A 26,499-nucleotide genomic window follows, 5' to 3' on the forward strand; every position below is an offset into this window, starting at 1 on the left:
GGGATACTTTGTCAAGTAGTTTTAGAATGACTCAATATATCCATGATTTGTAAAAATTAAAAAAAATTTTTAACTTCATCCCCAGAACTTCACAAAGTATCCGATCAAAAGAGGTGCAAACGACCATGATTTTTTGTTGTTCAGTTTTGTTACACGTATATGATATATTGGTGATATAGGGTATTTCCTGGAATACTTCTTTTTTAAATGCAGAGGATGAGTGGTATTAATCCAGAAACAAAATCATTATATTAAAATGAGGAGACTAGTTAGGTTCAGTCATATGCGAGAGAAGTGTATCCTGTAAGAACTTCTATGGGTAAAAAAGACAATTATGAGGTCATGCACAATGGGGAATAAGTTGCAAACTATGTCATAGGTAGAATTAGAATATATTGAATCAGAATCAGTCAGTTATGATTGTCAGAAAACGTATTGTCCTGTGTGTATTTTCACAATAAAAAAAGTCTTACCTATCGTGTTAATCATTTCACAATATATGTATATCAAATCATCATGCTATATGTCTTAAACTTATACAGTGACATATGTTAATTATTTCTCAGTAAAACTGGGAAAAAATGTTTTAAGTGGCACAATGAGGAAGACACATTAGGTTTTAAATATAGTTGGCTTTAGTTATACAGAAAAATCCCTCTCATCCCAAGCCAGATAAGTGAGATGTTCTACGTGATTTGCCTATTTCCTCAAATGAAGGGAGTTGTGTGTGGATTCTCCCATGGTCCCCCTGTGCCCCTCCCCACCACCTTGAACAAGAGGCTGGGAGGTAAATCCTCTGAGGACAGAGACTTCTTTCCTTTACTTCCCTTTCCTCCAGTGCCTGGACCAGTGTCTGGCATCTAGTGTGCCCTCAGTGACTGTGAGATGAATGGAGGAATGCACAAAAGAATGAGTCGTGCATGGGAGGGGTGCAGAGCAATTGGGCCCTCCGAGACCAAGACGTGTGTAGGCCTGGAGATTGGATAGGGACACCCTCAGCTGCATGGGGAGGCCTGGCCTTCTAGAAAAAAACCCCTTCCCTCCGCCCTGCCCTAAATTTCCTGGTCTAGCTACCCACTTGGCCTACCCTGGGGCCACCATAGCCAACCACCTGGCTCTGGAGGCAGTCTAAGCCCAGCCTCAACTTTCCCAGCTGCATCAGCAGCCCTCGGTGGATGGTGATGTTCAGAGAAGCCAACGTGGAATGCACACATGGGGAGGTGTTTATTCAGCTCACCTGCTTGCCTTCTGTCCCCCTCTTCCTTCCTTCACCTTCTGGAAGAGTAAAAAGACCAGGCCAAAGCTGCAGGGCCACCTGGTCAAGTCATCCATGCCCCTGCCTCCACGCCAGCCCAACCTGACTCCACTCCATGTCTGGGACAGGCCGGACCCCGCTCGCTGGGCCAGGCCCCAGGGAGGTAGCCATTCAAAGGGAGAGAGGCCGGGCTGCAGGCTGGGTGGGGGAGCTGCCCATAAATCAGGCCCCACTCCCACCCAGTCGCTAACAAGCGGGGCTGCCTACCCGCCTACGTGGGGTCCCTGCCTCTGGGCTGCCACAGCAGCCTGGAACAGCCAGCTGGCCAAGGCCTCCTTGAGTGCCTTGGCCTCCGCCCCCATCCGCAGCCCCGAGATAGATAGGGGTATTTTTTTTTTCTTTTAGGAGAAGAAAAAAAATAGACCTAAATGAAGAGAAACACCAACAAAGAAGGAGAGAGGCCTGCAGAGTCACGTGGGGGCAGAGACCAATTGGGCCTCCGGTGGCCCCCCCACCCAGGGCGGGGAGGAGGAGGAGGACGGACGGACAGGGCCAGCCTACTGTCCGCCTGCCGCCAGCCGTGGCGTGAAGGAGCTCCCGTGTGCCCAGTCGCCACTGCCCCACCTGGGCCGCTGGAGCTTCCGCTAGGACCCCTGGTGCCCAGTGTCCACCCTCATCCAGCGTGAGAGCTCGCCTTCCGCTCCGTAAGTGAGGGCCTGGGCCCAGGCCTCTAATGGCCAGCCTCCCTCCTCAGTGCCTCCCTGCGGCCTGGGCCGGCCACTGCCTGCTCTGCTGAGTGACTGGTGCCCGCTACTCTGGGCAGGGAAGGGGCCAGGGATCTCCCCAGACCTACCCTCCCACCATGCTTCTGCCTCTTTTCTCCTGGGTGGCTGATGGGAGGAGCTAGGCCTATGGGGACAGGCCCTACAGGGGTCTGTGAGTGTCCTGCTGTCTATGGTTGCCCGGGTGTCCACAGGACTGTGTTGGCCCAAGCCTTGTAGTCTGTGAGTATGTCTGTGGTCCCTGGGTCCGTCTTTGGGTCTCCCTGAGAGTCTGTGCTGTCTCCATGGATGTCTCTGAGTCTCTGTGTAGATTCATGCATCTGTCTCCAGTATCCATCTGTCAGTCCTGGTTCTGTGGCTGGGCCAGGTCTGTATTTGCTTCCCTGGGTACGTGGGTGAGGGGCTGTGATTCCCCACATGTTGAGCTGGAACCTGGGGCTGTGAGGGGTGGGTGCAATGAAGCCTGAAGGGGCAACCTAAGGGCTTCCAACCAGTGATAGTGGAACCTCTGGGAGAGGGGATCCAGGTGGAGGGGGCAGGGGAGAACAGGCTCAGAGCCCAGCCGCCACCCCACCTGGGTCCCCAGCCCAGACTTGTGCTTACACTGCCTGGGTCTTCCTCAACAATGTCCGGGAGACCCCCGTGGGCTCCACCCTAGAGAAGCTGACTGGGGGTTCCTCAGCCCAGCCCTCCCCCTCAGTCCCCTTCACTGCGCTGCAGAGGTGGTGCTGCTCCCGTTTTCCACTTTCTGAGGGCCCTTCCCTGACTGTTCAGAGGCAGTAGCGCCCGCCCTCCAGCTCCTGCAGATACTCTTGTTTCTCAGGGGCTTGGGGTGGGGGGGTGGGGGGGCATCTGCAATAACTCTCTTTCCTCCCTCCTCACCGAGATTGTTTCATGAACTTTCACGGAAACCACAGAACCCCTTCTGTAGGGCCGATCTTTTCCATTTTATATATGGAGAAACTGAGGCTCAGAGAAGCGAAGTGACCTGCCGGGCTTGCATCGCAAGTCGGCCGCAGATTCTGCCCTTCATTCCGCTGAGTGAGCGAGATGGGACGTGGTCTGCGCGGGGTCTCGGGGCCTCGGCTCGCAGGACCAAGGCGCCAGCTCCAACCAAAGCCAGAGGCCTCGGGGTAGAGGCCCAGACGAAGCTGACCGCACCCAAGGGTCCGAGCCTTCAGCCTTCAGATTTGAGCCTTTCGGTCTCTGCGTCGATGTGAATGCATAATTGTGGTATTTCCCGGCTTGAAGATCGCGGCTTTTTGGCTTTGCTGTTCTCAACACTCTCTCGGACCCTAGGCGCCCCGAGGGGCAGCGGCAGGAGCAGGATGCGAGCAGGCGCCTTCCTCTCTCGGGTCTCAATTTTTTCATTTGAAAAATGAGAGTGACCGAGTAGACGTCCCCCAGCCCAGAGCAATGGCTCAGCCCGTCCCGGCTCGACCCGAGGACCCCTCTGTCCCGGGGCTGCGGGGCACTCTCTCTTGCCCTGCCCCCAGCCCAGGTGAGAGCGCAGAACGGGAGGAGAGAGGGATTTCTCCTGTCCCTGGGCTGTTCTCCGAGCTCCCGCGCCTTCTGTGGCTGGCTTTGGGTCCTCACCAGACTTCGGAAAATTCGCAGGGTGGGATTAGGACGACTCCCATTTCCAGCCAAGCAAACTGAAGCTCAAGGAGGAGAAAGAGCTTGTCCCAGGTCTCCCAACTGGACGCTCTCCATCGATGCCGCAGTGCCAGGCATGTGCTTTGCCAAACACCACTTCGGTTCATCCGCACGACCACCCTTAAGGAAGTCCAGTCATCATTCCCACTTTACAGATGAGGAAACTGAGGACCACAGAGGGGAGGAGATTTGCTTAAAAATCCAATGAGGAAATGTGCCTGGGCCGGGGGAGAACCCAGTTTCTACCCTTGAACCCATACCTTGGCCACGGCCCCCCACGTTCGCCCTACCTACTTTCTACGCTGTCAAACGGCCAGCGCCCCCAGCGTGGCCCTCGCCAAGACTAAGCTGGATTTGCAAATAGGGACTCGCCTCCTTTCACCGCAGGCGGGTGGCCCGAGGCTCCCAGGCGCCTAACACCTGCTCGGATTCCGGGGTGCCCGGGCTCTGGGAGCCGGGATGGGGATGTGGGGCGACAGGGTGAGGGGAAAGGCATGAACCCGTCTAGGGGGCGGCGGAGGGCGCGGGCCCGGCCGCCGCCCCCGGATACCGAACGCGCTGATATGGAGGGGCCGGCCCCTGAACCCGGCGCAGTGGGTTCGCGCAGCAAGCACTGGCGGCGGAGGGGCCCGGGTCCCAGGTGCGCCTCAGAGCGGCCCTGGAGGCGGCGGGGGCGGGGAGGCGGGGTGGGGGAGCGCCGGGGCCCCGCGCCGCCAGCCCCGAGCCCCCGCCTCCTCGCCCCCGGCCCGAGCGGCCGTCATCGCGGGCGGGCGGCGCTGCGCCCGGGTGCGGCTCATCGCCGGCAGCGGCGGCGACGCGGCCAGGCGGTGCGGGGCTCGCGCTGGCGGGACGCGGGGCGCTGCTGCTCCCAGGAGCCTCCAGGTGGGCACCGGGCGGGCCGTAGCCGCCGTCGCGCCCCTTCGCGCTGCCCCGGCCCAGGCTCTGCGCGCTTCCCTTCTGGGGACTTCGACTCTCCGCCCGAGGTCGCTCCCCCCCGCCTCGGGCTCGGCCTCTCTCTCGGGGGCCCGCGGGGTCTCCGCCCGAGGTCTCAGCGACTCGCGCCCCGCTAGCGGCTCCACGCCCTGCACCCGCTGTCCCCGCTGCGCCCTCCTCGCCGGCTCTCCGCCCGATGTCTCGGTCTCGGCGGCACGGACTCGTTGGCACGGCCTCGGTCGGTCTCGGTCTTGGTGGCTGCCGCCCGCGGGCTTTGTCTCTCCCGGCCTGGGGGCCCGGCGGCTCCGCGCTTTCGGGCTCTCTGCACGGGCGCCGTCGTTCTCCGCCTCTCTCAGCTCGAGCCCATGTCCGGGTCCGACTCTGCCGGGCCGCGCCTCTGAGCTCGGGCCCCGGGTCCGGCCGATTTCCGTGCGTCTTGCCGTCCCCGACCCCCTGGCCGGGCACCTCCGTCTCTCCAGGTTTTCTCTCAGTGTCTCTGTCACTCTCTCTGCCTGGGTATCTCCCAGATTTCTCTTGTCTCTCCGGTGTCTCGGTCTGTCTCTCCGTCTATCACTGTGTCTCTCCCAGGTTTTCTCTTTGGGCCTCTGTCTGACAGTGTCTCTGATCTCTCTATCTCTCTCTTTCGTTCTCTCTCTCCCCCCGCTCCCCACTCTCTACCATCTCCCTAGCTCTCCGTCGTTCTCATCTCCCCCAGGTTTTCTCTGACTGGGCATCAATGTTCCTCTGTCACTCTCGGATTTTCGTTGTCTCTGTCGCCCCGGGGAACTCTCTCCGTTAAGCAGCGTCGGTCGGTGTCTCTCGCTCTCTTTTCTGCCCATCTCTCGGTCTCTCTCAGGCTCTGCCTCTGTCTCCCTCATCCCTGTCCGATACCCAGAACGCTTGGGCCCCACTCCGACCGGGTTCGTTGGCATCACCCCGGCGGGCGAGACAATCTCGTTTTCTCAGAATCGGGGTTTTGTTCTCAAACGAACGAATCCGGATCAAAGCGCATTTAATCCGAGAGTCCCAGATCGGACGCGGCGGGGGGCCGCTCAGGAGGAGCCCCTGGGAGGGTTGGGGAGCGCGCGGGGCGGAAGTGTGGGGACAGGGTCAGCAAGGGCCCGGCAGGGGAGCTGCTCCAGGCACGCGTGTTGCGGGCTGCTCAGGGCGCTCTAATAGGTGGCCTGCAACGGGCGCCCTCGACCACTGGCGCTGTGGTGGGGGCCGGGGGCCGGGCCCATAAGGAGGGCACCCTGGGGCGCGCGGCCGCGGTGGTGCAGGACCCGCCGGACCCAGGTCCGCGGCGCTGCCAGTCTCAGTCCCGCCCGCGATGAGCCTCTCCTCCCTCCACAGGCGGACGCCGCGGGCATGGACTATTCATACGACGAGGACCTGGACGAGCTGTGCCCCGTCTGTGGGGACAAGGTGTCCGGCTACCACTACGGGCTGCTCACATGCGAGAGTTGCAAGGTGAGCGGGCAGCTGGCCGGCAAGGGACCGGCGTGGAAGGCTGGCGAGCAGCCGGCGGGAAGCGGCGGAAAGCCCTGCTGGGAAGTGCAGGGAAGGGGAGACGGGGCCTGTCCCCTCCCGTGCTGACTCCCCTCTCCCCCAGGGCTTCTTCAAGCGCACGGTGCAGAACAACAAGCACTACACGTGCACCGAGAGCCAGAGCTGCAAGATCGACAAGACGCAGCGCAAGCGCTGTCCCTTCTGCCGCTTCCAGAAGTGCCTGACAGTGGGGATGCGCCTGGAAGGTGCGCACGCCGCTCCTCCTACCCCTGACCTCTGATGGCGAGGGGGCAGGGGGTGGGGGTGGGAGAAGGGGTGAGGGGAGGGTACCATAGGTCTTCTTAAAGTTTCTGGGGCCAGGCGATTAGCCCCTCATGTGACATTAGGGCCCTGATCTCTATGGGGGAGGGGTGAGAACTGATGTCGGTCTGGGTGAAGGGATGCATGCAGGACCAGCTTGGGATGGCTTGAGAAGCATCTAAAAGTGAACCTCAGAGAGATGACCCTCTCCCCAGCCCTTGTAGGCAGGGCAGCACAGGGCAGAGCCCCCCAGAGCTCCTCCCTCTGCCAGGAGTTCTGTCACACCCCCACTGACATCCCATACCAACCAGAGCCAAGGTTTTCAATACCTTTACTGGAGTTCAAGTCCCAGTGCCACCACTTACAGGCTGGGTGACATTGGGCAAGTTCCTTAACCTCTCTGAGCTGCAGACTCCCCATCTGAAAGATGGGCCTAAGAATAACGCCTTCCTCCTTGAGTTAGTGAGAGAATTGTATGAAAAGCTCCTAGCATGGTGCCTGGAATGTAGAAAATGCTCAACAGGTTAGCTAGTACTGTTATTCTTATTTATGTTATTATCTGTCCAGCATCACTGTGCAGCCTGCACTCACTCAGACTACCCATCTGTTCATCTGTCCATCCATCCACAAGATTCACTCAGTTATTCACTCAGCAGGTTTTAGCCAGGCCCTAGAGGGCTGGGTAATGGAGAACAATCGCCCCCAGAGGACCCAGGCCCATCCTTGTCTCCCCACCCCCACCCCTAGCTCTCTGTCCGGAGGGGAGGAAAACGTTTTAGCAGGAAAAACTCAAACTCTTTGAGGGTGGACAGTCATAGGCTTCCACCCCGCTGGCCCCAGCCGGGCTGTGTGCCGAGCAGGCAGCTGTTGGTTAAAGTTTTTAAACAAAGTAGAAGGCCCCTGGTGGCTCTGAGAACTGCAGGCCACAAGTCCTGTCACCTAGAGGAAGGGCCCCTGATGGAAGGGGGATATCCTGTCCTGTCCCCAGAGCCCATGTGCCCAGCACCAGGTCCTGAGGGGCTCAGAAGAACTGGTTGTTGTGAGCTGCAGAAACCCCTCGCGGGGCCTGAGGGAGTGGAGCAGGGCTACCCACCCCCATGGCAGGAAGATTGGCTGCATGGGCCCCGGAGACACATCCCTTGCTGAGCACCGCCCTCTCCCTCCTCCTCTCTCCCTTCTCCTGGAGCCCAGGGTGGGGTCCTGTCTGAGCAGGGGCTGGGGCCACACTTCGGCCGCAGAGACACACCTGTTGGGTCTGGCTGGTGACACATTCTTGGCCAGGTGGAGGGACATCTGGTCAGCAAGGGAGGTCCCTTCCCACCAGCATAGAGCCCCAGTCAGCCCTAAACTCAGCTTCAGATTTGAAGGCAGCGGCAGAAACCCGAGTCATTTTGAAATAGGGGTTCAACAGAGTCAGGCAGTCAGTCAAGAAGCAGCTGGACACTGGGGACCCACCTGTGAACAAGGCTGACCAGAGCCCACTTCCTGTCACCATCTCAGGCCCTATGCTGGGCACCTGAACCCCTGCTGAGCCCCCAGAAGCTCTCAGCCTGGGTCCATGGTACAGTAGCACTCAGCAGGACGAGAGTGGGCAAGAGACAGGACATCCGGGGCAAGAACAGTGGCTGCTGCCTGGGTGAATCCAGGAACACTTTGGGTGTTTAGTAGGCATGAGAGAAGGAAAGGGTTTGAGGCAGAAAGAATACCAGAGGCAGGGTGGAGGAAGTGCCAAGCAGAGGAGCAGAGAGAGAGTAAGGTGGAGTGGGAAGAACACAGGGTCTCATGGTGGGCGGCGGGGGGATGATGGAGAGGTGAACAGGGCCTTGAACGCCGGGTTAGGGAGATTGACTTCCTCTGAATGCCAGGTTAAGGGCACTGGAGGAGCCATGAGAGGTATTGAGCTGGAGAGTGACCCAGTCAGATCGGTTTGGGGAAGAACTGTGAGTGGGGTAGTATGGCGGGTGGCCTGGAGCCGGTGAGCCTACCCCTCTGCCTCTGCCCACAGCCGTGCGCGCTGACCGCATGCGGGGCGGCCGGAACAAGTTTGGGCCCATGTACAAGCGGGACCGGGCCCTGAAGCAACAGAAGAAGGCACAGATTCGAGCCAATGGCTTCAAGCTGGAGACAGGCCCCCCAATGGGGGTGCCCCCGCCGCCCCCTCCCCCGCCGGACTACATGCTGCCCCCTGGCCTGCATGCACCTGAGCCCAAGGGCCTGGCCTCTGGTCCACCTGCTGGGCCACTGGGCGACTTTGGGGCCCCAGCGCTGCCTATGGCTGTGCCCAGCGCCCACGGGCCACTGGCTGGCTACCTCTATCCTGCCTTCCCTGGCCGCGCCATCAAGTCTGAGTACCCAGAGCCCTACGCCAGCCCCCCACAGCCCGGGCCGCACTACGGCTACCCAGAGCCCTTCTCTGGAGGGCCTGGTGTGCCCGAGCTCATCCTGCAGCTGCTGCAGCTGGAGCCAGACGAGGACCAGGTACGGGCGCGCATCGTGGGCTGCCTGCAGGAACCGGCCAAAGGCCGCCCCGACCAGCCTGCACCCTTCAGCCTCCTGTGCAGGATGGCTGACCAGACCTTCATCTCCATCGTGGACTGGGCACGCAGGTGCATGGTCTTCAAGGAACTGGAGGTGAGTCCCTCCTCCCACCTGGCTGGCCGCTGGTTCTGGGGTGTCCCCTCAGCTGCCCAAGTCTCAGTCTTGGCCACCCCTTGGGTGGGGCTCCCCTGCCCACTGGCTTCAGGCCATGTCCGGGGACAGGGAGGCCACACTGGGGACATGAGGAGTGTTTCTGGTCCATCACAGCCTTCCTTGTCCCTGTCCCACCTCCTCACTCACCCCTCCCTCTTTCTCCCTCTCTGTTCCCTGAGTGTCTATCTCTCACAGCCTCTGGTTCTTTTACCTCTGCCTCTGTCTCTTTCTGTTGTCTCTCTCCCTGGTGTGCTATCTCTCTGCTTCCCTGTCTCTCTCTAGGCCCTTCAGTCTTTGTCTCTTCCTCTCCCAGTCTGAGTCTCTGTCGACATTTATCTTTCTTTCTCTGAGACCCTGGGCTCTCGCAAAGGACTAGCTCAGTCCTTGGGAGGCTGTCTCTGGTTGCCCCAGCCCAGTGTCAGGAATAGGGTCCAAGCCATCCTGTCCTCTCATTTGGAGAGGCCACCACTCCCTGCTAGCCTCAGATATCACAGAAGGGGTCTTAGTATCTCAGAGTTTGGGATGCTTCTCCTTCCCAGCTAAGGTGAAAGATCTTACCGTTCCTGCACGTCTCTTGCACGATGGTTAGTCCCACGTGTAAATGTGTGTGTCTGTGTGTGCAGGGAGTGCTAGGTGGGAGGGTAAGTGGGGGATTGCAGGACCCGCCCCTCATCTTCCAAATGCCTCGGCTGTAAGGCCTTCCATTCCCCTGGGTTGAGGTACCTGCGGCTAAAGTAAGCAGGAAAGCAGCAGGAGAAACTAAGGCCAGACAAGGAAGAACTTCCCATTCACCCTGCCTAGTGGTTTGAAGCACCCGAAGACTGGGGGCTGCCCCTCTAGTGCCCTGGCTCCCTATGATCAGGGTTTCTGCCAACTTCAGAGGGCCCCCCCCCCCCAAGCCTGGCCAAGCCCATCCTCCCTGGCCTAGACGGAGACACGATAGGCCTTTAGTTCAGGCCTGCTGACGTTTGCCTTTCCCAGGTCAGTCCCCTTGGCTGTTCTGGGACTGGGTGTAAACAGCAGGGCCTGTTGCCCTCCCTGCTTGGGCCGCTGCAGCCCTGAGCTGCACTGTCGGTGCTGACGCCACTCAGGCCTGGGCTTCCTCCAGGGCGTGTGGCCGGATGGGCCAGGGGTGCTGTCTGCAGGGTCTGGGCTGGGCATGGGGGTCGGGGGGGTAACACGAAGCCTGGGCACTGTGAACCCTCGAGGCATCGTGGAGCTGGGCGCCTGGGTTGCTCTGGGGCCCAGAGCAAGCAAGCATTGGCTGTAACGCCTTCTGCTTCTACTGTGGAGGGCCTGTCGTGGCTGAGGTCTGGGGATGTGCCGGGTGTCTGTCATGGGGAGGGACTTCTCACCCCTGCCCCCTCTCTAGGCTGACCTCATGGGTAGAACAAGAGGCAGGGCCTCAACCAATCCCATCTGCCTTCCACTCGTGGCTGGAGGCCCTGGTATGGGAGGAGGATCCCAAGACCCTTCGGTTGGTTGCCGGCTTTCCCTCCAGGCTTCCCATGAGCCCCCAGTTCAGAGGGGAGGAGGAGCTAGAGCATTCCTGACCTTCCAGAATCCTGGATCCAGGGGCAGGGCACTTCCTCTGGCCGCCTTCCTGGTCTCTCGGGGTTTTTCACGCAGGATGGGAAGGGCTTTTGTCCAAGCTTAGCTGAGTGTTTTTTCCTGCTTCTGGTTTCTCTGTGGTCCAAACCTTCCTGCTTCCCCTTCCCAGAGTCTCTGAATCAAGCCCAGGAATATGAACCATCGTTACCAGCCTCTGTAAAGGAGCCTTGCAGATAAGTACCAGCCCAGCCCTTAGAGGGCCTCTCATCAGCCATGTGGAGCTTCTTTCCCACTGGTCCAATAAGCGCTGGGCTGATGTCTATTTGCAAAGCCAGAGGTAGGGAAGAAGAAAAGTGCGAGGGGAGCTGAGTGACTGTTTTCTCTCTTTAAAAAAAAATATTTATTTATTTATTTATTTATTTGGTTACAGCAGGTCTTCGTTGCAGCAGGTGGGCTCCTTAGTTGCAGCACGTGGGCTCTTTAGTTGTGGCATGCGAACTCTTAGTTGCAGTGTGCATGTGGGATCTAGTTCCCTGACCAGGGATCGAACCCGGGCCCCCTGTGTTGGGAGCATGGAGTCCTATCCACTGTGCCACCAGGGAAGTCCCTGTTCTCTCTTTTGACTGACCATTCATTCCTCACCTCCGGGCAGGACACAGCAGACAGCAGAGGGGGCTCCCTAGCTCTGAGAGTGGGGTAGCCCTTGACCTGTGCATAGGGACACTGAAATGAATTGGACCCAGGAGGTTGCCAGGCTAGAGGAAGAGACAGACATGCACATAGGTAATGCCAACACAGGGTGCCCGGGGCTCTGACAGCAGTAGAAAGGGGCCAAGGGAGGCCAGCAGGAGAGCAAATGGCTCTGTGTTAGAAAGTGAGGGAACGTTTCTTTGATCTACATCTCTCCAGAAAGCAGTCTGAGAAGGTTAAGGGCGTTCTGGGAAAGGGGACAGCAGAAGACCCAGAAGTGTGAAAAGGTACCATGTGTCAGGGAGTCCCAGGTGGTCTTATGAGGCAGGGCTGGAGAGGTAGGCAGAGTCGGAAGCAGCGCTTGGACCAAGAGTAGGTCCTTTGGCAGTGGGTGACGGACAGCCTGCCTGGGAAGGGCAGGCTCCCACCACAGAGCCTGAGCTCTCCCCAGAGGCTTTCTCAGCCCTCTGTGATGCTGATGATGTCTTGCTGTCCAGGGGAAAGACTGGGGTCTTTGCTGAGCTGATATTGGGGCTCCAGATGCCCTTTGGGGTTGTCCTCCTCCAGCCTCTTTCCCAGCTTGGATGTCCCTCTGCCTCCAATTTTTTGGGGGAGGTGGGGCAGGCCGTGCGGCACGTGGGGTCCTAGTCCCTGACCAGGGATCAAACCTGTGCCCCCTGCAGTGGAAGCACAGTGTCTTAACCACTGGACTGCCAGGGAAGTCCCTCTGTCTCCATTTTTCCACCTCATGCAATCACGGTGTGTTAGATGTGACATGGTACAGAGGTTAGTAACATACACCAGAATCAGAGAGGCCCGTGTTCAAGTTCCATATCTGCCACTTATCTGGTGCGTGACTTTGGGCAAGTGACTTTACTTCTCTGGGCCTCAGTTGTCCCTATCTGTAAAAAAGGGGGAGTTGAAATAGTAGCCACCTCATAGGGTTGTTGGAAGGGCTTAGTGAGCTAGGGCAGGTAAAGAATTTAGCACACGGTACAGCGCCCAGGAAGTGTTCAGTGAGTGGGGGCAGTGGCTCCCTCCCTCGCTGGGCCCCTCTGCAGCGGTACCATTGAATCTAACCTTGCAGGTGGTAGACAGGTCTGGCCAGGAAGAGGGAGAAAAGATACATCGTGTCCACGCTCCTCTGAGCACTAGAGCTCTGGGAGAAGACGGGGGCCCACCTTGCCCTGGGCTTCCAAAGCAGCTTCATACCTGCAAGGTAGCAGAAACTCACCTGTACATACTGCTCAGTGGGGGCAGGGTGTAGGCCCAGGCAGGCAGCCTCTGTGGACAGTCCCCAGGAAGGACAGCTGGGAGGATGCAAGATAGGAATCAGGGAGGTGGAGGCAAGGGCCAAGAGTGCCTAATGACCCACCTTGACATCAGTTCACCCTTGACATCCAGCTCCGAGGCCCCCGATTGGCAACAGATTTAACTGCTTAGATATATGGTTTCATTTAAGTGGCAGTAACTCTGTCAGTCCTGGACTGACAAATGACAGCCCGCCAACCACTCGGCCGGGACAGCGCTGTGGCCAGCCCGCGGCTTGTCAGCCACTGGAGAATTACAGAGCCCACTGGCCTTCGACCGCCAGACTGATCAGACCCCAGGGGGCTCTGGAGGGGGGCCTGCTGGGAAGGAGGTCATCTCAGCACGCATAAATACCCCGTCTCCGAGGCAGGCTGCAAAGTGTCAAGGCTCCAGGAAGATTTGTGGCAGACCGGCAGGAGGGGTGGGCGGCTGGTGGGCCCAGAAGACAGGCCAGGCTGATGAGGGACCCCGGGGCCGGGACTGCACATGTCCTTGTCCCCGGGGTGGCAGGGCGGACTGAGGGTAGAGGAAGAACCTTTTGCTTAGGGAAAAGCCCACGGAAGGTGAAAACCAACTCTCTTTGGTTAAGTGAGCCTCTTAGCCACCTGCTTTCCCATGGAGAGGGGCTGGCAGCTAGGGCCCTCTGGTTTTCTTTTAAATAAAAAGGGGAGTGTGTGTGTGTGTGTGTGTGTGCCTGTGTGCCTGTGTGCCTCTGTGTCTGTGTGTCTGTGTGTGTGTTCATCTGTGTGGGGAGTGTTTGGAGTTTGGTGTCTTTATGTGTCCATCTAGGGGAAGAGCCAGTAAAGAGTCTGGAAGGCACGATTGCTTGGCTGGTGGGGAGGGGAACCCAGGCCAGGGCAGAGTCCCCAGAATAGCTGACCATGGGTTCCCAGAACCCTTCACGACTGACACCGCTGTGCTCATATATTTTCCCTAACCAAAAGAGAGAGGATTTTTTTTTTTTTCCATTTCTCAGAATAGGAAATCAGGTCAGGAGAGGGTGTGTGGCTAAGTGGGAATCAGAGGGCACAGGGCACCAAAGCCCAGCCACCGTAGTGCATCTCTCTGCCCTGCACCCCTATCAGCCCCGTGGGCAGGGCTGCCCCCACTCCCGGGGTCTGAGGTCTGGGTACAGAGTCTGCTCCCAGGGCTTGGCCAGCCGGGTCACTGTGACCCCTTCTGCTTTCTGCCCAAAGCTCAGTCAGCTTATCTCCTAATTCTCCCCCTTATCTCTTGCGCTTCCACCTCCCCACCCCCTGTTCCTTTAATTCAGGCACAAGGGTGTCTGCTCCCTAGGGCCTCAATGGGTGGGGGGCAGAACCCAGCCCTGCACGTCCTCCCTCCCCCTCTGCCTCCGTCTGGGTTGCCCAAAGTGGGCCATTGCAACTCCCAGACCAGGCACCTCCTGCTTGGGCTCCAGGAGTGCCAGCCCCCCCGCCCCCCAAGAAGAGCAGCCCAGGCGGGTGGTCTGTGCAGAGCCCAGCTCCCTGCGGTTACCTGAGGGGAGCCTCTGCTTCCTCATCTGTAGTGGGCAGGGCTGAGGAGTGTCGGGCGTGCTGGGAACGGGGCCTGGTCTAGGTGCTCACTGAGCCTTGCCTCCCTTCTTGGAAGCTGTGATGGGGAGGCTCTCTGGGGACCGGCCACTTCCTGAGGCGCGATAAGGCGAGGTGTCTCTGCGATGCATCCTTGCCTGGTTCTCAGTCTCTCCCGGCCCCTCCCATCCAGGGCTACCTGTGGCTGAGCCTCGGGTCCCCTTGGCTGGGCTTCCTGTTCTGACAGTAATGGGGCTCTAGGATGGACCTTCTGCTGGGAGATGGAGGGGGAGGTATGGGTTCTTGACACGGAGGGGAGGGGAGGAGGGGAGGGTGGGAGGCCGGGGACTCAGAGCAGGATAGAGACAGACCCTTCCTCTTGTTCTCAGCCACACAGGCTGGGGAAGGGCTGAGCAGGCGAGGCCTGGAGGAAGCCTGACTGTGTGTCCAGCTGCTCACTTTGCTCTTTGTCCATTTTCTCTCCCTTTGTCTGTCTGAGGACAGGCCCCAGGGCCACTCCCAGGAGAGGAGCAGAGCAGAGGGGAGGAGGGGGCTTCTAGCCCCCGAGAAGAGAGCTGTGGGTTAGGCCTGGGCCAGTTCCTTTTCAGGCCAGGGGCCGCCTGGGCTACTCTGCTCTCCAGGTTGGGGGTTGTTCCTCCCAGACCCCACAGGTGTCAGGGAAGACAGTGGCATGAATGGTGCCATCAGATGCTGCAGGTGCCATGTCCAGAGGATGGGGAGGGCTTCATGGGTGAGGTAGTGAGCCTGCCGTGAGCTCTAGGGTGGCAAGGGTGGGTCTTCCTGCACACCTAGTGTCAAGAGCAGAGATGAACTAGACAGAGCTGTGTGACCTTGGGTAAGTTACTTGACCTCTCTGAGCTCAGTGTCCTCTCTCCATGGATTGGGGATAACACTAGTACCAACTACAAAGGCTTGTGGAGCTGCAGCACAGTGACTGTGAGCTAACGTGATTTGCATCCACTGTAGGGCATGGCCCAGGAAGGTGCCTGAGGGGTGCCTGTTGGGTCGATGGCGGCTGGCTGATGAGCCACGGATGCCGAAGGGGACTGGCGTCTGCACTGTGTCCTCCTAGGGTGACACGCTGCACCCAGCGCAGTTCTGAACACCCAGGAGTGTTCAGTATTTGTCACTATGGAGAGTTGTGGATGGAGAATGCCAGCCGTGGCCCTGGCCTGACTTTGCCTCTCTGTGACCTCAGGAGAGTCCCTTGCCCTCACTGGGTGGCAGATTCTTCATGTGGAAATAGGAGTTTAGGCCAGGAGATCCCTAAGGGCCCTTCTGGCTCTGGCAGCCCATGGTCCTGAGTCCCACTTGTCACTGTCACGAGGGTCTACTCTTGCCTTGCTAGAATGTGGCGATCCCCCAGACTGGAGGAGAGTCCCTGCCCTCACACTGAGTGCCCCTCAGTGCAGCCTGGGGATTCAGAATCGGCCCCGTGTGCCCTTCTGTTCCTGCTTCTGATGTAGACTGTTGCCAGCCACCTGCTCATTCCGTGGGCCGGACCTCCTCTCTTCCCATGAACTTCAAAGCTCTGCACAAGACTGCGAGGAAGCCCTCTGTTTTCTCTACGTGGCTCCTTTTTGAGTGATTCAGGCCGCTGGAGATGTGACCACAGGCCAAATGGGCACAAGGAAAAATTAATACAAATCTTCCCTCGCATTTAAAGGAATCCTTCACAAAGCACTTCCGTGGACATTATTCTGTAACATTTATTGAGGGCTTAATATGTGCCAGACCACCTTCTAATACTTTGCCCACTTTCCAGATGAGAAAACTGAGGCCCAGAAAGGTTACAGAACTTGCTTAAGGTCATACAACTTGTAAGAGGCAGAGCCGGGGCCTGAGCACCTCCGTTGGACCCTCTTATTATTTTGCTAGACCCCTGCCACACTTTGATGAAGAAGACACATGGGTAAACTGGACACAGAGGTTGGGCAGCTTGCCCAGGTCACATACGCAGTTGAGCTGCTGAACTCAGAGCTGGGAGGAGGAGGGGCGAGGAGACGGTCCCCAGCTGGACCGTGGCTGGACCCTGGACCCCTGTGTGCCTCTTCCTTGCAGGTGGCCGACCAGATGACACTACTGCAGAACTGCTGGAGTGAGCTGCTGGTGTTCGACCACATCTACCGTCAGATCCAACATGGCAAGGAGGGCAGCATCCTGCTGGTCACTGGGCAGGAGGTGACCAGACCCTACTGTGCCCTGTCCTGACCCCCCACCACACATTTCCAGAATTCTGGGCCCAGAAGAGGTCCCAGGCCTCTCCAGGGCTGGCCCTGGGCACCACTGAATATCAGCCCTTTCCCCAGGTTCATGGGATACCCACCAGCCCGACCTCCCTCTGATCAGCCCTAGCTTTGACCTTGAGAGGAACCAGGCCCTGGGAGCCCTGCTCTGGGGGAAGCAGCTCAGGGATGCGGGGAGGGTCAGGGAGGCTCTTGGAGGACGTGATGGTGGCGCTGGGTAGTGAAAGAATAAATAAGGGCTGGTCAGGTAGTGACGGGGTGGAGGGGCAATCCAGACGCGTAGAGGAGGTAGCACGGGCCAGGCTGAGAGAGGCAGGTTAGGACTGCTGAGCTGCCGGGGGCTGCCGGTGTGCTGGGACATGGGTTTGGGAGGCAGGTGCCCTGTGGGGGCTGGGTTGAGGTGAGAGATAAGGCTGGAGGTGTGGCTGGGGGCTGGGATGGGCAAGACCTTGCAGGTTCTAAATCCTGAATGATAGATGGAAGGATGGATGGATGGATGGATGGATGGATGGATGGCTGAATGGGTGGGCAAAGGGGTCTGGGCCCCAAAGAGCTCATTTGGGCACTCTTAGAGCAGGGAATTAGGGGCACGAGGATGGGAGGCAGGTGGGGTGGCTCCTGGAATCAAGCAGGGAGCATCAGAAGAGTTTTAAGTGGGGAAGGGTACAACCAGGTTGTATATGAGGAAGCGCATGGAGGGGGCAAGATGGGGGTGAGGAGGAAATGAAGGCAGCCACCCACTGCTCAGAACACTGGGGATCTGGGAGGGCACAATTCAAGGAGGAGGGGAGAGGAGGTGTAGGGGAAATGGAGGGAAGTAGGGAGAAGGAAAGGGAGGTTGATGCCCAGGGTCTAGCCTGGTGGAGGGAACATCACTCCTGGGGGGGATACAGGAGGAGTGGGTTTCATAGGTGCTTTTGGGGAGAGAGACTGGAGACTGAGGCCCTGCTCCCCACCCCCTGCCTCCAACCCTTTGTCCTCATCCTCTGTTCTCACCTGGGTGTCTCAGGCCATCCAGGGCCAGCGGAATGCTGGTTGCAAGGATGTAACTTTGAGGCCACCTGGGAGAGCACATGAAGGAGTCTGAGGTGTGAGTGTCAGCCTCTGTCAACACGTGGGCGGAAGTCTCTGAGGCTGTGGGACAGTCCTGTGTGTGCGTGTGTGTGTGTGTTTGTGTGTGCTCCTGTATTTTATTGTGCAAACATCTCCACACACGTAAGTGGGTGGGTGTTGAGATCTGCCCGTCACCATGTCAGTGGGAACATATACACAGGCATGTCTGTCTGTGTTACCCTGTGATGTGACCCTACAAGGGTGTGCGTGTGTGTGTGTTCACGTCCTGAAGCGGGTGGACAAGGCTGTGAGTGTGTCCCTCCATGTGTGTGAATGTGAGCTGAGGTGTGGCCACATCTGCAGTCCAGGTGTCCATGTGTGGGCCCCGGGCGGTCATGTGGCTGCATCCACGCGGATCCAGGCACGGCTGCCCCGCCCCCCACCCAGCGCGACGTGGTGCTCACTGCAGACACCACACAAAACACAAAAGCTGCTTGTACCACTGGGCCTGGCGGCGGCTCTTTGTGCATGAAGGACCCTTCAGCTCTCCCTCTGCACACACCTGCCTGGTGTCGGCTCTGCTGCGCGGGGGCCCTCAGCTCTGGGCCGGGCAGTGGGAGCAGAGCTGGGGGCCTGGGAGGGGTCCAGGGGCCTGAGGAGGTGCCGCTGGCTCAGCTCCAAGGCTGGGCACCCCTGACCCCCAGCCTCCGACCAGTGCCTCCTATCCACGCCCTCCCCTCGTGTTCCTGACCCCTGCCCTCTGCCCATCCAGGTGGAGCTGACCATGGTGGCCGCCCAGGCAGGCTCCCTGCTTCACAGCCTGGTGCTTCGGGCGCAGGAGCTGGTGCTGCAGCTGCACGCGCTGCAGCTGGACCGCCAGGAGTTCGTCTGCCTCAAGTTCCTCATCCTCTTCAGCCTCGGTGAGTGGGCTGAGCGCGGCCTGGCCTGAGGGTAGGGGGCGGGCTGGCAAGGAGAGCCTGAGATGGGGCTCTCCGATGGGGCCTCTCTTAGTGAATAAAGGGGACCTGGCCCAGGGCCTGCTTCCTCTCTGGGCCTGAGTTTCTTTGTTTGGAAGGACAGAGGGCCAGGATAATGTCTAAGACTTGCCCTTGATGGGACAAGGAACCCTCCTGAGGATGTGGTAGATTCCCAGCTGACAGCTCTAGAAAAGTGCCGATGCCACCCCAGAAAATGCCCGTGTGATTTCAGGAGCTTCTGGTCCCTGGCTCCCATCCTGAGGTCCCTGTGTTTCCTAATTCCCCGCTCGAAGGATGTCTGAATTCTGACTCTGAGCTCTTTGGGGCCCAGACCCCTTTGCCCATTCATTCATTCATTCACTCATTCAAAAAAGGCCCCAAATCCGTGTCTTCAAGGAGCTGACCTTCCACTGGGGAGAGAGACAATAAGCATAGTATGATTAGTAAAATGTATAAATTAGTGAAATGATTCGTAAAATGTATAGCCTGGAAGATTTCGGTAAGTGCTAGGGAGGAAAACAAAGCAGGGCAGGAGCAGAGGGCCAGCCCAGCCCCCAGCTCGCCTGGCTCCCCAGGTGTCTGGTGTCTCCCTCCCTTCGCCCTCCTGACCCCGGCCCAGCCTGTGCCGCTCAGGTCTCCACCCTCCCTCTGAGCTCTCATCAGGTCAGCCTCCTTTTGTCCTCCTTCACCCAGCAAGCACGTCCCGTGCCCTCCCTGTGCCCAGCAATGCTGCGTTCACAGAGGTTTTCCCTGCTCTCAGGCGGCTCCCAGTCTGGGAGAGGCCTCCAGCCAGTGCCATCAGGGCTGAGACAGAGAGATGGGGAACCCAGGACGGGGAGCAAGGGATCTGCCGGGAAGGCTTCCTGAAAGGACATCTGAGCAGGGTCTTGAAGGATGAGTAGGAGTTTGTTGGGGGGGGGGATAAATCTTTTAGCAGAGGTGTAGATGGGATGGAAGGTTGGAACAGGGGGGCGTGAATGCCTTGTCACCTGGGGAGGGGGCAGGATCGAGATGCTGTCTTTGTGGCAGATGGCATCACAGCCACAGTCTGGCAAGGGTGTGCCTGCTCAAGAGTGGGGGCAGCTGGGGAAGCAGCGGGTAAAACAAGCTAGGAGGGGGTGATTAGTGACGTACTGACTGGGGGAAGCCCTGTGTTCAGGCCGTGGCCGTATGACTGGGTGCCTGGGCTGGGCCTCCTGACTCTGCTGGCACAGCAGGTTGGTAGCTGGAGGGCGTACCGGCAAGGCTGCAGGGGTTGGTAGGGGTCGAGCATGCTGTGGGGTGAGGGCTGAATCTCGGGCAGCCGGTTAGGAGCCTGAAGCCCTTGGCGGGGCCTCAGGGACCTGGGCCAGGCTGGCTCCAGCTGGGGAAGCCCCCTTCCCCCTCTGCCTGCAGTGGTACCCTTCTCCCAACCTCAGTTTCACCAGAGTCACGGATGTGTGTGGTTTGGGGTGTGCAGGCTCCAGGGGTCATGTGCGTGTCTGTGCCTTCGTTTTCGCGCATGTATAGACTGTGAACTTTTATGGGCTACTGGGATTTTATGTGTCATGTGGTGTGAGCAATCTGTATATGGCTGAGTGGTGACTGGGGAGATGTGGAGTTGTGAGGGATTTGAGGGGCGTGCTTGGGACACATTGTATTGTAGTGTGGGTTCTGTGGTGGTTTGTGAGGTGACAGTTCTTGACCTGACCGTCGTCAAGAGGCCACTAGGAGGTCTTGGGGAGGGTGGGGCTGCCAGCCACCAGGTTCCTTGGCCAGGGCTCCGTCTTGGTGCCCCCTGCAGAGCAGGGACCACATCTTGGCTCTCCAGACCACCCGGGGCCTGAGACACATGCCTGCAGCCCTCAGCCCCTCTTCCTACCAAAGCCCCAGCGCTGGGGACTGCCAGGCCTGGCACAGCCTTGGCCTCCACCAGGTGATAAATCCAGGATTCCTCCTTCTATGGGGTGTAGGGAGGACATCAAGGCTGAGCCCAGCCCTCTTCTCCTGGGTCCAGGCAAGGGGCTGTACTCAGAACCATGAGTGCACAGCCCCTCCTGCACGCCAGCCTTCATCCTGTTTTCCAGAGGAGGCAGCTGGGGCCAGGAGACCGGGAGTGTCTACAGTGCTTGGCTGGAACAGGCTGGAGGGGGTGGAACGGAGGAGTGAGAGTGTGCACGTGTGTGTACACATGCGAGGCAGTGTGGAGCAGTGGTTGGGAAAGGGGACTAGCGATGGACCACCTGGATTCTAAATCTAGACTCTCTCTCTGCTTGTGGGCCCTTGAGCAAGTCACTCCCCTCTCTGAGCCTCTATTTCCCCATCTGTAAAATGAACATCATAATCATCTTTAACTTGCTATGAGGTTTAATGAGAAAATTCCCCAAAATGTTCAGTGCGTGGCCTGGCCCCTCAGAGTATGCATCAGTATTGTTTCTGTCATAGCCATCATTAAGTTCACGAGCAAATGAACAAGTTAGTGAATGAAGTGAAGGAAGGAATGAGTCTCTCTCCATCTTTATTGCACACTGTGTGTCTGGCACAGTGCCTTGTCTTTGGGGACAGTGACCCTCAGGGTGGGGGCCAGAAACTCTAGTGGTATGGGGGCTGTGAGGGGAGAAGACCCGGGACCCAGGCCTGTCCAAGCTCGTAGGTGTGCGGTGAGAGGAGCCCAGGGGAGCCACAGGGGCCGCTGGCTGACAGGTTCCAGGTGTGGAGAGGAGCCTGGGCAGTCCAGTGTGATCTGGGCTGGGCCAAAGAGGAGAAGACAACTATGCCTAGGATATCAGGGAAGTCTGCTTGGAGGAGGGGCCTCTGAGCTGGGCCTTGTAGTATGAGCAGGAGTGTTCTGGGTGAAACAAAGCAAGCAGCAGCAAGGGCATTCCAGACTGAAGGAACAGCCTGTGCACAGGGATGGGTGATCCTGAAAGTCTGGAAGTACCTGTGGGGCAGGGAGAGGGTGAGGAGGAGGCTGGAGAGGTGGGCAGGGGCTGAGCTGTGCAAGGCCTTGAATGCCAGGCCAGTACGTTGAACCTTCCCTCGGGGAGGATTTTCAGCAGGGAGAAACATGATCAAGTTTGCATTTTGGCAAGGTCCTTCCAACTGCAGCATGGGAAAAGGATGCCAGGTGGCAACCCAGAGCCCTGCAAGAGGTTAGACGTGGGGCTGGGATGAAGTGGATAAATTTGGGCAAGACGAGGGGGAAGATTTGCCCAGAGTCTGGAAGGTGGGAGGGGGCTACTCCCATGATCCCACCCAGACCACCAGAGCTGGGTCCCCAAGGGAACTGGGGCACAGAATGGGGTGGCCACTTGCTCCTAGTCCTCCAGCTGGCATGCTGGGCATCACCCCGGGGCAGCGCCTCCCTGGGCTGCTTCAGCCTGAACTTGTGTGACGGCTGCCCCCCAACCCCTCCGCCCTTCAGCCCGCTCAGTGCCTCCTTCTCGCCTGCCTCCACAGAAGGGTGCCATTTGGTGTCTAAATAGCCGGCTCAGGCAGGCGCGAAGGCAGGTAAGGAGGTTTAATTAAAATTAGTGCCTCTCTCCTGGCAATCACGGTGTTTATGAAGATGGGCCCGGCTGGCATTGTTCCGCAGAGGACTTAATCGAAGCTTAATGGATTGACCTAACATTCGATTTCCTGACTTGCATTGAGGCGACGGCGGCAGCATTCCCTTAAGCGTTTGCAATTTACCCACTGCTCGTGCCGACAAAAGGCGGCCTGAATAGCAGCCCCACTCGAGGGGCCATTGTGCGCGGGGGCGCCTGCCTGAGTCACCGCTATTGGGACAACATTCTTTACGCCTCGCTGGAATGAAAGGATTATTCAAATATTCAATTAAACCGTGAAAAGGGGGCTTTTCTGAGAACCTGGGGGCCCCAGGCTCCGCAGAGCTAGCGGGCTGCTCTTGGGGGTGGGGTTGCCATCTCCCAGCCCCTTCCTACCTCCCACCCCCCGGATTGCTGGGAGCTGAGCAGGCCCGGCTCCAGCCCGCGGTGGCTCAAGGCCCAGAGCTGGGCAGATGAGGCCCAGTTCTTCGGTGCCCTGAGAGGTGGAGATTAATTTGCCCCCGTTCTGCAGATGACGGGAAACTGAGGCTCAGACTGGGGAAGGGACTTGCCCCGGGTCACCTAGCTGGTGGTGGAGCTGGGGTTTGAGCCCCTGACGCACGAAGGGGGCGTCTCCAGGTTTGTGTGTCTAAGGAAGGAAGGAAGGGTGTGGTGTCCCGAGGGATGCTGGCTCTGTCACATCCAGCATCCCAGAGAATCTTCATGACAGTCCCTTTAGAGGTAGGCTGGGAGAAGGGGCGTGACTTGACCACGTTCCTCTCCAAGAGGGCGTCCAGAGTAACCTTCCTGGGGAAACCAAGGACCCCAGGCTTGGTGGCCCTTGGACAGGACTCCTGAGTTGGATGGAACATAAAGTCATCACGTCATCTAATCCTCCAGGGACCAGGGTCCAGGCTTGACCCCGCATCCAGGCCTGACCCCGCCTCTGCTTACCCATAGTGCTTTGGAGCCAGAGAGATCTAGGTTTGAATACCTGCTCTGGTATCTGTTGTGTGCTCCAGGCCTGCCCCACTGTCGCTGTGCACGGAAGACGCCCTTTCCTGCCTGCCTGGGTGTCTGTGGGGATTAAGTGATGGCGGGGGTGGGGGTGGGGAAGGTGCAGCAGGTGCGGGGGAAACGGCTCTCCTGTCTTGTACTGTAGTGGCCAGGGCTCAATTAGTGACCGTGCTTCCCGACCCCAGCCCTGTAGCCCACCTTGTGGGGGCGGTTGGGGTCTCCAGCCTCCTGAGAGCTGCAGGACCCGTAGAGCTGCTAGGAGGGAGGTGTCCCTGAAAGCTGTCCTTGTTCCGCACCTCCCCACCCTGCACTCCGCCCTGCTGTCCCTGTCACACTGCTGCTGGGAACAGTAAATCCTGGTAAAGCCGAGGCTCTGGTTGGTCCTCCCCAGCCCCCTCCCACTCCTGCCTCTACTGCAGCATCTTATCCAGTCCTCCCCGCACCCTCACCTGTTTCTTCTGGGCCCTTTTACTGCTGTGTGGCCTTGAGCTGGTCCCTACCCTTCTCTGGACCCCCAGCCTCCTATTGTAAATTATCAGAAGACAAGTAGGAGAACTGCCCTGGGGATGGTGGGGACGGAAGGTAGATTGGGATGGAAAGGGATGGGGCCAGTAAGAACCTCTTGCCCCCAGGAGATGCTAATTAGGTGGGGAGACTTCTCATGACCTTTGAGTTTATTTGGAGAGGGCCAAGCTAGGGAACAGGGCTGCTATGTACAGTTGGACAGGTTGTTTACTGAACAAGGGCACCTAGACAGGGGAAAGGTAGAGGCTGAAATCCAGCCTGCATGCCCCTCACCAAGCTGTCTTTCTGTGGACATGGGGGACCTTCTTTCTAATTGGCACCAGGTGCCTTAGGGGCTAATGGTGATCCTGGGGAGGCCAGGAAGAATATGACCCTGGCTCACTTACTGAATGAGGTGAGGGGGATGGGGACGAGGATGGGGGGAGGCCCAGATCCTGCCATACGCCCTGGGTCCAGCTTGGGTTTCCCTAAATCCGACTTTGGACAACACAGGCCTCGGCGGGCATGCTGGGGGCGGCTGGGGATCAGGGTTGCCAGGAGCGTCCAGCCCTCCTGACGCAGTGGGTGTTAAGAGGGATTAGAAGGGCCAAGGGCTGTGCATGCTGGGCTCCGGACTCCCCCGCAGCAGCAGGGCTGGGGGTGACGCGAACGCAAGGGAGGTGGATGGACGAACATCTTCTGAACCGCTGGACGACGCATCCCAGGCCTGGCGGGGCTCGGAGCGGGGGATGGGGACAGGTTCTGTGGATTCCTGCTGACTTTCAGCCCCTAGGCAGGGCACCAGCTGGAGATGCTGCCCAGGAGCTGAAAAGAGCCTGCAAGCAGAGATGAGGACTCCTGTGACAGGACACTGACCCTCCATGGGCACCCCTGGGGGCCAGGCACCTGTGCAGTGCCCTGGCACCTGAGCTCCCCCCGCTGCAAGGTGGGCACGGCCCCTTTTGTAGCGGAGGAAGGCCTTCAGGTCGGGAGAGGACAGGGCACAGGCCACCGATTCTAAATGGTGGGGCTGGGATTTGAACAACCATCCACTTCACGCTAAAGACACAATTTTTATTTCTTCACTGGACCTCCAGGACAGGGGATGCATTAATCACACTCCTCTGTCCCTGGTACAGATGATCATTGGTCCACGCAGAGCCACCCACCCGCCTCTCCCTCCCATCACCAACCGTCCCCTTTACGTTTAACTCGGCTCTTCTTGTTTGTCTCTGTTCTTACACAAGGTGCATGCTTTGTGCGCTAGTGTTTTTAATTTAAGTAGGCGGCTTTACCTTAGAGATCTCATTCTGGATCTCCCTTTTTTGTTTTTTATCTTATTTTTTGTTTTTCTTCCCCTCAGCCCCATGCTTTTAAAAGTCCGTCCATTTGCTCAGCACTGTGTCTGCTCCATTACTTCTGTCTACTGCACAGGACTCCCGGGGATGCAGCCACCACCTGGCCATCCAGGCCACCTCCCCATCACCGTAAATACTGTTGCAGTGAACGTCCACGGCCCCATGAGAAAACCTCCTTGGGTTACCAGAGCCTCTTGATTGGTCAGAGCACGGACCAGAGGAGTGCCTGTCACACCCTAGAACGGGGGGTGGGACCCCTCCACTCACAGTGCGCCTCTCTGGTGATGGTGCCGATGGGCGATAGTGATGATGGTGGCGGGGTGGTGATGCTGATGGTGCCTACCCCGAGGATGATGGCAACAGGATGGTTCTGACCGTGGGGCTGGGGATGGTCTTGTTCCTGGACGTGGTGAGAGTAGGAGTAATAATAACACTAACACACTGAGTCTTATGAAGCACCGGACACTGTTCTTCTGAGCACTTCCTACATATCAACTCCCTTAATTCTCACAACAATCTTGTGAAGTAGGCACCACTGCCGCCCTGTTTTGCAGATGAAGGAATTAAGAGGTTAAATAACGTGTCCAGGGATACACCTGGTGAGGTTGGCGATGGTCTTGGTGATGACGGTGGGGTTGATGACAATGGCAGCAGTGGTGGTGACAGGCGCTTGTGGCTGGTGGTCACTGGTGGCCGTGTGCGTGATAACCGCAGGCCTGTTAGTGTCAGTGACTGCTGCTGATGGTGGCGCTCAGCCAAGGTGGTGATGGTGATGGTGATCATGGTGGTGACGGGAATGACGGTGGTTTGATTGTTGATGGCAGCAGTGACCATGCGTGTGAAAACCAGGGATGCTGGCATCGGGTGACTGATGCTGGTGGCAGTGTTCATCAACAACGGTCATGGCGCCGTGGTGGCGACGGGGAGATTGTGGTTCGTTGTTGGTGGTGGCAGTGCCCATGTCTTTGGCGATCATAGGGATGTTGGCGTTGCTGATGCCAGTGACGGTGCTGATGATGTGATGGGGCTGGTGAACGGCTCCTCCCTTTGCAGATGTGAAGTTCCTGAATAACCACAGCCTGGTGAAGGACGCTCAGGAGAAGGCCAATGCCGCCCTGCTCGATTACACCCTGTGCCACTACCCGCACTGCGGAGACAAGTTCCAGCAGCTGCTGCTGTGCCTGGTGGAGGTGCGGGCGCTGAGCATGCAGGCCAAGGAATACCTGTACCACAAGCACCTGGGCAACGAGATGCCCCGAAACAACCTGCTCATCGAGATGCTGCAGGCCAAGCAGACCTGAGCTTGGGCCAGTGACGGGGGGAAGGGGGGCCGGGGCCGGGGGAGGGGCCGCAGCACCCTTGTGGTCTCCAGATGGTTTATTTGATTATGCTGACCCAGGACCCCACCACGTAGGCCCCTGCCCCTGAGCTCTCTGAAGCCCTGCGTTTGGGAAGGTGGGTGAAGGTGGGCAGGGCCTGGCTGAGGTGGGGTGGTCTCCACTAGCCACTGGCACTTGCCTGCCACTCAGAGTGCCCCAGGGAGGTGGCTGCTAACCACTCCCTCCCTCCCCCTGCTCCCAGCTGTC

The 26,499-nt window shown here is 58.6% G+C and overlaps 1 protein-coding gene across 1 annotated transcript; it reads left to right on the plus strand.

Moving 5' to 3' along the window:
- Positions 1–5,985: 5,985 nt before the first annotated feature.
- On the plus strand, positions 5,986–26,214 carry NR5A1 (nuclear receptor subfamily 5 group A member 1; the record flags this gene model as incomplete). The annotated part of the gene is made up of 6 exons (XM_082620936.1): positions 5,986–6,096; positions 6,239–6,380; positions 8,441–9,066; positions 16,293–16,412; positions 18,303–18,450; positions 25,967–26,214. The coding sequence occupies exons 1-6, from the start codon at positions 5,995–5,997 to the stop codon at positions 26,212–26,214; spliced, it is 1,386 nt and encodes a 461-aa protein (XP_082477062.1). The 5' UTR covers positions 5,986–5,994.
- Between the last annotated feature and the right edge of the window lie 285 nt (positions 26,215–26,499).

Source organism: Mesoplodon mirus (genome assembly GCF_964341445.2).
Source record: "Mesoplodon mirus genome assembly, chromosome: 1".
NCBI lineage: Eukaryota > Metazoa > Chordata > Mammalia > Artiodactyla > Ziphiidae > Mesoplodon > Mesoplodon mirus.